This window comes from Hippoglossus hippoglossus, chromosome 15 (assembly GCF_009819705.1).
Source record: "Hippoglossus hippoglossus isolate fHipHip1 chromosome 15, fHipHip1.pri, whole genome shotgun sequence".
NCBI lineage: Eukaryota > Metazoa > Chordata > Actinopteri > Pleuronectiformes > Pleuronectidae > Hippoglossus > Hippoglossus hippoglossus.
This window is the reverse complement of record NC_047165.1, coordinates 2,153,232-2,166,087: the sequence shown is the minus strand read 5'-3', so window position 1 is coordinate 2,166,087 and position 12,856 is coordinate 2,153,232. Positions and strand designations below refer to the sequence as shown.

Sequence of the window (12,856 nt, the reverse complement as noted above, 5' to 3'; positions counted from 1 at the left end):
TTTCAGTGCCACAAGCATGCCTGTATATTGATAACACTCTGGTATGTGTGTAAGAGTTCCTATAGTGTGTGTGTGTGTGTGTGTGTGTGTGTGTGCCTTCGCGCCCCTGCCTGTCTGTCAGTAGTCCACCTTGGGCAGTAAGGATATGAGGTCACGCTGACCTGACCTCAGTGCACCTGCATCTTCTATTACCTTCCCACGTTGTGTGCTGTTCATTGTATTGCACCAAACTCTCGTTTCCATCCAGGATTTTCCTGATTAATGAAACAATGGGCAGTTGGTTGGCGCCCGTTAGCTCATCTGGTTAATCAGTCAGTTGTCCGGAGGCGTGAGTCCGTCCACAGGCTGCTCGTGGCATCTCACTGTTTTGATCCAATGTCCATAGTCATTGAAACTTTTTTCTTATGTATTTTGTTTTCTATAAATTTGTACAATAGCTTTAACTTTAGAATATAATAGAAAATACTTAATTGTCCACTTTTGTCAACTCTTGGTATGTTGACAGTTCTGGTTTAGTGACCACTGTTGATCTGTCTTTGAGGAAAAAGGTCATATTAGTCTTGGTAATTTCACACACTTATATCTGTTCTATATCTTTAGTTTAAAAGAAAGAAAATCAAACACTTTCTAATATGACATCTCTTTGTCTTGTCTCTTGTCCCCTCCCTCCTCCCTCCACTCTCAGATCCAACCCATTCTACGAGCCAAGAGCATCGAGCCCTTCGCGGGCCCCCGCTGGTGGCTCCTCCCCCGATATGGACAGAAGCCAGAAGAGGAGGGCTCCCCTGCCCCCGGGTCCCAGCTCTGGACTTGGCCCCAGTCCACCGGCTCCCCACCCGCCCTGCTCTGGTCCAGACCGAGAGAGAACGCAGCCTGTCGGGCCCAGCCCAGTGGCAGCGCTGATGGGGAGAGAGCTGGCCTCCTCGTCCCCCAAGGTAAACAGGCTTCATTGAGTTAAATGAACTCAGATTCATCCCCTCGACTGGCAGACCGTACCTGGGACGACAAAACTACAAATACTACAAGTGCTTGAATAAAGTGACGTCAAGCAGCCTCAGCAGTGTGTCGTGGTCCGGTGCTTAAAGCGTTCTGGGTTGTGATGTTGGAGGACTTGGGACTTTTTAACTTTTTTCCCCCCTAAACAAGCATAGAAAACAACAACCTCCCTTTAAAACACCGATGTTAAAATGTTGACCGTGTAAACACAGTCAGCTGTACAAAAACTTTGTTTGTGTAGAACTGGAAACTGAAGTACAAATATGAGCAACCATCTGATGCTGTTTTTGGCAGCAGTTTCTGGCAGCTGACCAACGTTTATACTCAATTCTGTGGACACTGTAGCTGTAGCTCGTTGCTAACAACAACAGACATAGAGGATTTCTCTGTGGCATTGAAAGAGGAATAATGGGCAGAATTTTATGTCTTAAATTATGGAAAAAAACAAAGATATAAAGATAACAGTGCTGTTTAGATTGTTAAGGGGTCCAGGGGGCTTTGCTTCCCTTATAACGATGACAAAAGTTTCACTTAGTTTTCCAAATACAATGATTATATCAATTTAAATTAGAAAGTAACACAGACGATACTTTAACATTAAAATGAAACCTAAAATATTTGAATTCTGCAGCTTTCTGAAACAGTTTTTATCCTATTCTTAATTCTGGCTCATTCTTTGCGACACGTGTGATTATAAGTGAGTGACTTAAAGCAGTTTGTGTGTGTGTGTGTGTGTGTGTGCACTTGAGTGTGTGTATTTACACTTGTGAGTCCACGTCCAGTGGTCCTTACATTAGCTTTTTTTCCGCCTGCACAATCCCATCTCCTGGCCCATTCTTTATGCTCATGAAACTCCCCAGCTCCTCATTTGAATATAGGTATTTGTTTATTGGGGTGTTTTCGTATGTTTATTTATTTATTTAAATTAGTTCAATCATGTCTGGGTCTAATTAAATGGCTGATGGTCACACACACTCACTGCTGGAGTCAGACCACTGGTGGGGAATGATTGGCTGGGGGTGTGGGGATGGATGGGGTGTGTGTGTGTGTGTGTGTTTGTGTGTGTGTGTGTGTGTGTGTGTGTGTGTGTGTGTGTGTGTGTGTGTGTAGGGGCCCAATGAGCCTATGTGGGGCTTAAACACAGGGGGCTTAACTACAGCAGAGCGATCAGAGGGAGGTGTTGACCCCCCTGTGCACACACACACCCACGCACACACCCACATATGCAAACTCGCTCTGTACAGTTACTTATACACACACACACAGACACACACGGGTCCCTCCTCCCCATGCGGCGGGCTGGCTGACTGTTTTAGTGTAGCTGGGCGGTGATGCTGGCCGTCCATGTAATTATGGCACAGTGCCTTTATCACCCAGCTGCAGTTGCCTGTGACCGTGGGTGAGGGGGCCTAAACCACTTTAATTACCCAAAGCCAGTGGCCTGTGGTGGGCCACACTTCGCCAAGAGATGCCCCTGCCTCTGGAGCTCGGGGTGGAGGAGGGAGGGATGCAAAGAATGAATTGCGGGTGAGGATTGAAGGGGGTTGGGGGGTGGTGAAGGAGAATAGGTGGAAGATAGTGAAGGGTGCAGGAGGAGAGGAGTGGGGGGAAGAGAAGGAAGATGGCCAGGGAATAGTAGAGAGAGAGAGATAGGATGTTCACAGTAAACAAGGATGGGCCTACAGGGTTTGTTGACATATACTGCTAGTGTGAATAGGTTTCTGTCTCTTATTCACACAAGGCACTATGACACACACACAGACACACACTCACACACACTCCTCAGCCATGTGTAGGCTGCGAGATGACCTTTGAATGTATGAAGTCAGAGAGGATTAAGAGGAGACATTCCCACTATAAGAGGCCAAGACGAGAACCAGCACATCATCACACTATGAACGTGTGCAGAGTGTCGATGTGTGCTCGTGTTCACCTGCATGCATGTATGTGTGTATCTGTTCTTATAGCTTCTACTTTGCCTGAGGCTCCTTTGAGTGAACATGTGCTTGGTTAGAACCTTCCCCTAAAACACAGCTAAACTTTACTTCCCTCATATAAAAGGTTCCGAGGTTTGTATTATTACTATTTCTACTGGCAATTCAAGTTGGCAAAATACAAACACACACACACAGACGTCTAGGTTCAATCTCAGAATGAGAATAAAAATGGATATAATTATATAAGGTGGACTTAATTGATCCCATGCCAGGGAAATTCACTCGAATGTAATCAAGAGAACATGTGAAAGTATAAAATAGGTACAGAATTAGTAGAAAATGCACCTTTCACTACAGCTGGAATGCTTTTCGTAGAGAATCATACTTTTTTATGTATCTGTAGAGTGTCATATTTTGGCTTTGATAAAGCCGTGTCCTCGTCACATGTAAATCATATTATCTTAGATGTAATTTTTATCCTCCTTGTCATTGCATTAAAAACGCCTTCTTCACTGCCAGCTCGTGGAAAATCAGGACGTGCAATGGACATATGGTGCGTGCCCACTTACTCTATATGCAGGTATTACACATATGGATCAGATTTACATTAAGCTTTAACAAGGGCTACGTAGGAGCTCTGGGTTTTTGCCAGCCGAGCACATGCACACGTTTAGCCCTCGCAATTTATGGAGAGGACGAGACGGCAAATATAGATGTGTAAGCTGCAGCATCTGTGGATTTCACAGAAGCCGTTTGTCTTTATCCATGACACTGACCAGACTGGGTCCTTGAAAAGCCGCAGATGCTTGTGTTGCGTTTTTTCTGTTTGCTTCTTTATGACAATATGAGGTGACGGTCTGTCCCAGTGTCGACCCTGTATCCCCATTAAATGAGGACTTAAGCTATGAATAAGGCTGAGCATCTTGTTTCAGCAATACACACTCATAATATCGCATTCTGTGTATATTAGCTGCTTTTGTTAGCTTGTTATCATCTTTACATTTGTTATCAAGTTGGAGAAAGTGGCACTTTAGTCCCTCATCAGACGCTCCGTGTCTCCCGTGTGTTTGTGCGCCCCGTCTTGGATATATAGATCCTCTAAGGCGTTTAAGTTTAGCGTCTGTGAAGGAGCTGGAAGGATGGAAACGTCTGTGGGATTAATTTAAATGAACAGAAAGAGTTCCTGTTGGGCGGGTTGTGAGCTCTGTCTGGTCTGATTCAGTCCATCTCTTTTCCCTGGGGCTGGTTTCGTCCCCCTCCTCCCTTTGTTTCATCTCCATCTCTATTTCATAGTCAAACCACTCTACACTTAGATGCTCTGATCTTGGGATTTTCATCAAGTTTCCGCTTCGTGAATTATTAGCCGTATTTGCATAAAAAGTAAAGTTGGAAGCTGAAATATGTCTGTGGACTAAAGTTCGATAGAAAGAAGTTCTGTGTTATTTTAATATTTACACGAAGAATCTTAGAAAGAGTAAGACGACTTCAGCTTTAAGTTGGTGGCCCCGGAAACTATTGTTTTCTTCATTAAATATATAGATTAACAAGCTAATATTTTTTAGTTGCATATTATTACATATGCTGGTTTCCTGGACCTCAGGTTCTTTCTGTACAAGCTGAAGTATTAAAAAAAAAGGTGTAAATTACAGTCGGAACCATTATTCGCACACAAACTGATTCTTTCCAGAGGTGAAAAAGTAAACCAACACCAGAGATATGTTTTCTTTCTCCCCTTCAGTTGAAGGGCTTTGTGATTACTTATGTTAATCAAAGGGTTCAAATTAAATAGAGTTTTGCAGGTTGTGAGAGCTCCTGTGCCGGGGGGAGGCAGAGGCCACAGCTCTCCTTCCTCTCACAGACTTTGTTTTCACAGCCTCCCCTTCAGTTCAGACTACCTCCAAATTGAAATTAGAATAAATTAACATTATTTAATTGAGTTCGCAGAAGGCTGCGATATTTCTTAATTAGCTTTCACCGGGGTACACGGCAGGAGAGGACCACATCCGCACTGTGAAGAGTTACCGAGGTTGCCGTGACGACTGAGGGATGTTTTTAGAGGACAGAGGGGAGCCCAAGAGACAAGGACAGTCACCTTTTGTCTCATGATCTTTGCTCGCTCCAAGGTCTCTCGTCTTGTTATCGTCACATCCAGTCCGAAGTTATTTCATCTCCCGTGATAAGTTTGACTTTTACACTCAGACTTTCAGATGTAGGACTGAGAGAAACTGGGGCTTATGATGATGTTGTGAAATAGAACAAATTAATGGGCAACTTTAGAATGAATTAATCTAATTTATGAACATTTATTTGATGACCTTTTTTCCCCTTATAGTTTAATGAAAAGGAATAAAAACTATATAATAATACAGTAAGAATAACAAACTGCAAACGTCCGATCACCTTAACTCTTGTGCTGGGACTTAGGAGCAGTTTTTACTGAGGCTTCGCTCTGGGTAAAAAAAAAAGTAAGCTATATGTAAATAGACAGTAATTTCAGTGTTTGTACATTATTGAGTTTAAGTAAACATTTTAGATTTCTGAACTTAAAATCATTATTTATTAGCAGGTAAACCGTCAAAGTGGCCGGTTTCTGAGAGATTTCTGAGGTATTGAAGCACCAGTGGCTCCCCTTGGCCTCATCGGCTTTTCCATAAGCTGTGTAATATTAGGAGAATAATCCTCGAGAGGAGTGAGACGAAGTCAGTACCTTTCAATGTCTTCCTTTTCCCAGCGTAGACCCCTCCCCAACTCCCCAACTCCTATGTGCCGTCTCTGAGTGGTCTGTCATTGGATCTTGTGGGAGAGGGGAGTCCCAGTTTCTGGGTCCGATCATTTGGCTTCCTGTTGTTGTTTCGAGCTGCAGGGCATCGCTGTCATCAAGTTAGCTAGAAAGGTATAAGACGTTTCTGACTGCCGAACAAGTTTAAGGAATGGTTACATAAGGTGATGAGTTATAGGTTGTGTAATGTAGGTCTACCTGTGTGTAGAAAAATAAACTTTAATAAATCTTTGACTCAGGGAACCAGTGAAGATTAAAAGTTAAACCATGTTTTTAAGACTCTTTTAAGAAGTTGTCTAATACAAGAATTCTGACGTGACAACGCAGACATCGATATGTTCAGTGGTTTAAAGCAGACAAATAAAATGTCAGTGTTAATATGTATTCAGTGATTTTTTTCCAAATTCAATTTTATACCCTGTTGCCATGGGAGGACAGGCGCGTGTGTGTTGTGCGTACTAATATGCAATCTTGTGTGTTGTGAGGGATATATTTTGATCCAGTTACTGTAATGCGGCTATCATTTTTCCACCTCTTCCTCTGTTGGGTACATGTCGAGTTCACAAGTTAAGCACTGCGAAGAGCTCACTCTCCTCAATACCCGCTCCGGCTGGTGTAAAAGGGCCTTCCGCAAAGCGCAGCTTGTAATCTGCCTTTGGTAAGTCCTCCTTAGTTTTATCTGCCGAGGATTACCTCACAAGCTGCGAGCAGGAGAGAACGGAGGAGACGCGGAGCAGGAGAGAGAGAAATGAAAAGCAAGTCAAACAGAAAACGATGAAGATGGAGCAAAATGAAAACAAATCGCTGTGTAATCTCTGAAAGAGAGAGAGACCTGCTTTGGAGTTGAAGGGAAGTTTCCCTTGCCACTCATTTAGAGAGGGAATTGACTAATCCCTCCATGATTGATGTCTGCTATGAGAGGCTCTATAGCAGACTAATAGGGCTTATGAGGATGACCAGAAAGTCCTTTGTGTGTGCGTGCCTGTGTGTGTGTATGTGTATGTGTGTGTGTGTGTGTGTGTGTGTGTGTGTGTGTGTGTGTGAGTGTGTGTATATGAGAATGAACCAAACCTTTTTGTCTTGTGTGTCTATCCAGTGGCCACAGAGGCCAGGGGTTTGAATGACATAGCGGCCGAAGAAGGGGTAACTTTATCTTAATCTGGTCTTAATCTGCCCCGGTCCTCCAGGTGTGTGTGGGCTTAAACCCACGAGGATGCAGGGTTTTTGGGGGTGAGGTTTAAGGGGTCTTCAAGTGAGGAGATAGAAGTCCCCCGTGCACTTGAAGAACTCCTTGGACCCCCAGAGGGTCTCGGACCCCCCGCACATTCCTTAAAAACCGCACTCGTTTTTCATGCCATACCTTCCTCCCGTCATCCTTAAGTGGCCCCTGCAACAATTTTAATTGAATTAAACCAACCGTTCTCCATAATTTAAAAAGGACCTTAGAAGTACCTTATGAATTAGTTTGAGTGATTTGTCTTTCACGTTGTGTGTGTGTGTGTGTGTGTGTGTGTGTGTGTGTGTGTGTGTCTGTTAAAGTGTGTGTGTGTGTGCACTCTTGTGTCTGTGTTTGAGGAAAGGATAGTGAGTGTGGAAATGATAAGGCTTTAATTGCCTCTTCATAAAGCCCTCCAGCAGTCCCCCCCCCCCTCTCTTTTGGACTGTTATGGTATGCAGGTGTGTGCTCTCATGCGCTATAGGAAATACTAAGTGGCATTTCCAGTGCTCAGCCCGTAGATCACTGAGTGGGATCGTTCCCTCAGCTTTTATTGTCGTAGGAGCTCAGTCGTCGTCAAAAGATTTGATCTCGCTGCCTTGTCTTGATCGTTCTGCAGTCGGGACACATGTTGGTAAAATACCACGACATATGAGATGAGACAGATTCAAACTCAGGTGTTAAAATTAAAAAGAATGGTGATGTCAGTCCATCGGGAGGTGATTCTGTTGGTCCACGGCCAAAATATCGATCATTAACTCACAGACATTCAAGAGGAATTAATCTTTTTGTCTTTGGCGAAATGTACATTTTCAGCCAGCATCATCAACAGGTCAACATTTCCATTTTATTCATCATTATAACACAGTATGTCTCATGTGCTCTCTGTGTGGGGTAATTTGGGCCGAAGGTGTAGCTGTGTAGTGGATGAATGGATATTTAGAGACCGAGGCTACATCACTTTTATTACTACGTCCCAAAACCTTAAAACTTTCAGAAACACTGTTGGTCTTGTTTTAGTTTGAAAACTCCAGAGTTGCCTTTGTTATCTAGAAACGTGTTAATACACCTTTGCTTCCTGATTGGTTCTTATCAGTCACGACTCTGCTACCATTGGTTCATGCAAAATGTTTCTATCATTTACTGTCAGTATAGTTCCACCTCCTTACTCGTACTTTTTACCATTTCAGTTCCTCTTTTGTAGAACTTTACAACTCCAGCACGACTCAGTTTACTAAAAGTGGTCAAGTTCTCACATATCTGAGCACTTGGGTCCCTGTTTTCCCATCGAACGCCATAAACCGTTCCCTCACACGCTCTTTTCCTCGTTTTCTGCTCTTTGTCGTTTCCTCCTCCAACTCTTTCTGGAAGCCGTTTGTCGTACTTCTCCCTCATCTTCTCTGCTCCTGTGTAGGATTCTCCCTCGCCACGCCCTTCCTCCTTCTATACGTGTGTTGATGCATGTGTATTCTGATCAGGAGTCAAAGGGGTGACTTTGTAATTATGTTCATTTTAATTGGCTGTGCTATCACCCCTCTCATCACTTTGGAGCCCACGCTGCACTGGACAATGGCAGTCTGTAGTGGGGTGGGGGGGGGCTGAGCAACTGCTGTGTCAAGATACACACACACACACACACACACACACACACACACACACACACACACACACACACACCGTCAGCCTCTCTACCTGCAGAACATAATTCCTAATGTGGCCTCTTTAATGAGTTTTCCCTGCCCAGGCTTAGATTAATTGATAAATAGTGGCGTTATCGGCTCAGCTGATCTCTGAATCCATTGCACCACTAATTTGTTTGTTGAAGATGACAGTTAAAGGAGATTAATACGGTATAGATTGAGAGCCACCCCTCCTTTCTCTTGATCCTTTGCTTCCTTTCTCCCAAAGCTTATTTATTCATCAGAGGAAGATGAGGAGGTGGAGGAAGAGTGGAAGGATGGGTTACTTTCTCTTTTGGGCTTCTTTAAAACCTGATTTTTTTTTTTCAAAGCTTATATGTTAAAGTTGCCTATGCATGATCATTTAACATCACAACATTCAACAGATTCATTAGTTAATGACACATGTCGCACTGATAAGTGTAGTAGCACGACAACTTTAGAAGATTTCATGTCGTACATATAATAAAATCTGCCTAAGACGTTTTGTTTCACTCCTTTCATCGGTTTGTTTATCAGCAGGATTACACAACAACTTTGTGGACGGATGGGACGTGGAATTAATTCATGTATCCTGATGAAAATAATCAGGCATATGTCGGGGACTGATATCTTTGAGTGTGTATGATTTGGTTCACCTTGGTTGGAGTTAAGGGACAGTTTGACCTTGGCCGAGTTCTGCGTTATACTGAGTAAAATGACTTGAGCCACAAGTCAACCTGTGGATTTCCCCTTATGCTTATATAATTAATTTAACAATGCTAACACGCTTTTTGTATGTTTAGATCAACAGTAAATGATAACATCAGACACACATGGATGCCTGCACGTACTGAAGCTGCTACTGAACAAACTATATATATCAGCCGTTTCATCCCTGAAGCAAAAACTGTTTTTATTGTGTGTTAATAGGATTAAGACGTCCCACATGAGGTGTGGATTAATACATAGAAGAGCATGTCCACAAGACCAATACCCTCTTCTAGTGCCATCCTGGATTAAAGTGTGGCTGCTTTTTGAAACACAATATCGGACATTGATATTTAAAAGTTTGTAACATTTGGTTTTGTCCCGTCTCTTTCTTTCTGAAGAGTTGGGACCACGACCCTTGCTCAGTAGAACATCTTCAGTTGAAACACACTTGTCTCTTCTCTGTGTTTTATAATGATCTCAACCATCTGGGTACTCTCTTGTTATTTATCAGCTGACATGTTTAATGAACACACATCAGCTGATTTATTGTTCCAGCTTTGAGTGGGTGTTGGAAGCCTGAAGTCTTAATTGTACCTCGTAACAACATCAACATCTGAACTCAACGAGAACAAGCATTCAGCGTTTTACGAGTGGGACACTGACGCAGCAACAAAGAGACACAGGAAGAGACAAGTGGACAAAACGGGGTTTAAACAGATTTTTGAAGAAGGTGGTTGAGACCTTTTTGTGAGAAATGGATGATGAGGAGGAGGAATTTAACCTACAGGAGATGGATATCGGTTCCAAACCGAATCCCAGCTTCCATACCGACGACCCCCACCGCGCGCCATCCTCACCGCACACACAGATACACCCCCCTCAATCCCAAACCTACCCACCCTGCATGTTATTTTTTTTTTCTTCCTCTCAGCCACAGCTAATTTGCAGAGGCGTGAGTGTGGGTAATGCTGCTGCCGTTTCCATGACAAGCTAAAGCCAGCGCTTACACCGCATTATGCCCCAGTGTTACACGTTAGGCGAGCGAGCGGGCGGATGGGCACAGTGCACGCTGGCACAATCGCTCCTTTGTCTGCTGCCTCCTCCAAACTGTGTTATTTCATGATGTTTTTTTTTCTTATTTCTCAGTGAATCGTTTTTTTAACTTCAATTTCAAGCCGTGTCTGTCCCTCTGTCGTTCAGCTGGTTTTCAGCTGTTTTGCATGGTTATGCCTTTGGAGCAGAATGGGCCTTGGAAGCAAAATGGTCCTGGAAAAGGAAACCGCTTTTCCCAATTTTTGCATTTTACATCTCGGTGGCCAACTGCTGAAAGGCCCCTCTGTCTTGGCCTGCAGGTTCGTTGCTAGATGGGGAAGCATATCTGCTTCTGAGCGAATCACTCGCAACCCCCCCCCCCCCCCCCTCATCACCATCGCTATCATGATGCATGTATTTACATATTTTCCTACTTTTTGAGAGATTACTTTAAGCCACGGTTAAAACAAATTTGTTTAAAGAGTACATTTGAATGAGGTGTCGTAGCAGCCGAATGCCTTGCTCAAAAGAAGCAGGTTCGGGTTGTCGTATGTTCAACCTCGCTGCGAGCTCTCGGGTGCACAGGGTTATCGCTGTCTCTCCACCTGCTCGCACACATTAAACAAAGCCTGACTTAACTAAACTGTGTCTTCATGCACAGTCACACTTACATGCACACACACTTTCCTGTCTCGGCTCTCCCTTCTCAGCGTGATTACAACAGTAATGTGATATTTCCTTTGTATGTTAATGTGTATTATTTTTCACGCTACATTCGCTCCCCCTCTCCTGATCCAGCCTTTTGCCCCCACCCTCACCCCACATCCCCACCTTCCCTATTGTTCCATCCACTCCACGTCTCCATTTACATAATTGAACTTTTGATTGGACTTCGCTGCCTCCCCTCCGCTCTCATGCAGGCAACGTTTGAAAATCCAAAGCGTAATTTCATGGGTAAGATGACGCAAGGCGATCATCCCCCCTTCTTTTTTTTTTTCCACCCAGTTATTTTCTAATGTGAAGACGTCGGACACAGATTAAACAAATTGCTTGTTTTGATTGAAGGTACAATTAAATAATTGAGCGTGTTGGCAGTTGGAGCCCAGCCAATCAGATGAGAGGTTTCTCAGGAGCAGGATGGACAGGCCACTTAAGTGCACTAACCTTTATCCTCTTAAATATAAACAGGAATTAATGCTTTTTCAAGTGTGTCCTTGCTCGACATCTTGACTAGCAGCTGATTGTTTCTCTGCGTACGTTTATTCTAGGGTTAAATATTTCATCTAAACAGCAGATTATCCAAATAGCAGGAGCTGCAAATCTTTCTGTTGTGATTGTTACAACACACCATTGTAAATGAAGCATTGTGGTGTTAATATAAACTGTATTTAAAGATGGATGGTGCCTCATCTCTTCCTCTCACTATCCAGAAAGGAAGCTGAAATAACCCCGGATGCAAACGCTGCCGTCTGGCGCCAATTATGTCAGAGTCTGCATAGAACTGGTTGTGGTGTGGAGCCAGGTTATCGATCTCCGTCTCAGCTGTCAATCATGACGTTTCAAACCCGTTTATATTGAATCAATTAAACAATTAAACCAGAAACATGAACACTTGTGTCATAAGAACCACCTTAAATGACAGAAACCATCTTTGAGACAAAAAAATACAGTGAACGTCCCGGTTTACAAATCATATTCTCCAGATGTTGGGCCTCATTCTTGTTTGGTGTAGAGCGCAGATTACAAAGATCAGCATCGTTGTCTGTAGGTAAAATGAAACACAAAATCATGACTCATATCCCAATCTGTCAAAAATAATCCCAATATATTAATCTTAGATTATCCACAAAGTGTGTAGTATAAGCCTGTAGTGTACATTAGAGCTTGAGTGATGCACATACAGTATCTTTGCATCCAGTCTGAAGTGAGTATGTATGTGTGTGTGTGTGTGTGTGTGTGTGTGTGTGTGTGTGTGTGTGACTGTGTGTGTGTGTGTAGTTTTTTTCTGTTCTTTCTTTTTGCCGTAGGCTCCTTGAGCGGATTACAAGTTTTAAAGAGTACGAGATTCAACACCTCCTCAAATCTGACACTCTGTGACACTGCTTTGAAGCCATGAAAGGGAGATTGGAAAGACACGGAAGCTCTTTTCTCTCCACAGAGTCGTGGGTTTATGTCATTGGGTCGAGGCCAGTTAAGTTTCCAGTGAAGCGTTACGCCCTCAAGTGAGAGACAAAGCTGCCACTTAGAGCTTTTGACTTGTATCTTTTTCGTGGCTCTGAAAAAAAGGATGGTTTTAATGGCCTCGGTACTCATAAGTCGTTAAATTGTGTGTTACGCCATGTGACTTTGTTTCCCGTTGTCCATACTCATCTGGGACAACGGGGGGGATCCAGTGAGGGACTGTCTCTCAACGTCTCACTCCTCAGTCCAGGAGTACTTTTGTATTGCTGACCTCAATGTGAACATCGGTCTCCTACGCCAAGGCCCAACAGTCCCCTTATGAAACCACATTTAAATTCACTAC

General features: G+C 43.4%; 1 protein-coding gene across 1 annotated transcript in view; it reads left to right on the top strand.

Annotated features, from left to right (window-relative positions):
- ehbp1 (EH domain binding protein 1) overlaps window positions 1–12,856 on the top strand; it is a 126,687-nt gene that overhangs the window by 41,483 nt on the left and 72,348 nt on the right. Inside the window, 1 exon segment of the mRNA XM_034608072.1 lies at window positions 686–935. Coding sequence (XP_034463963.1) covers window positions 686–935 — 250 coding nt within the window.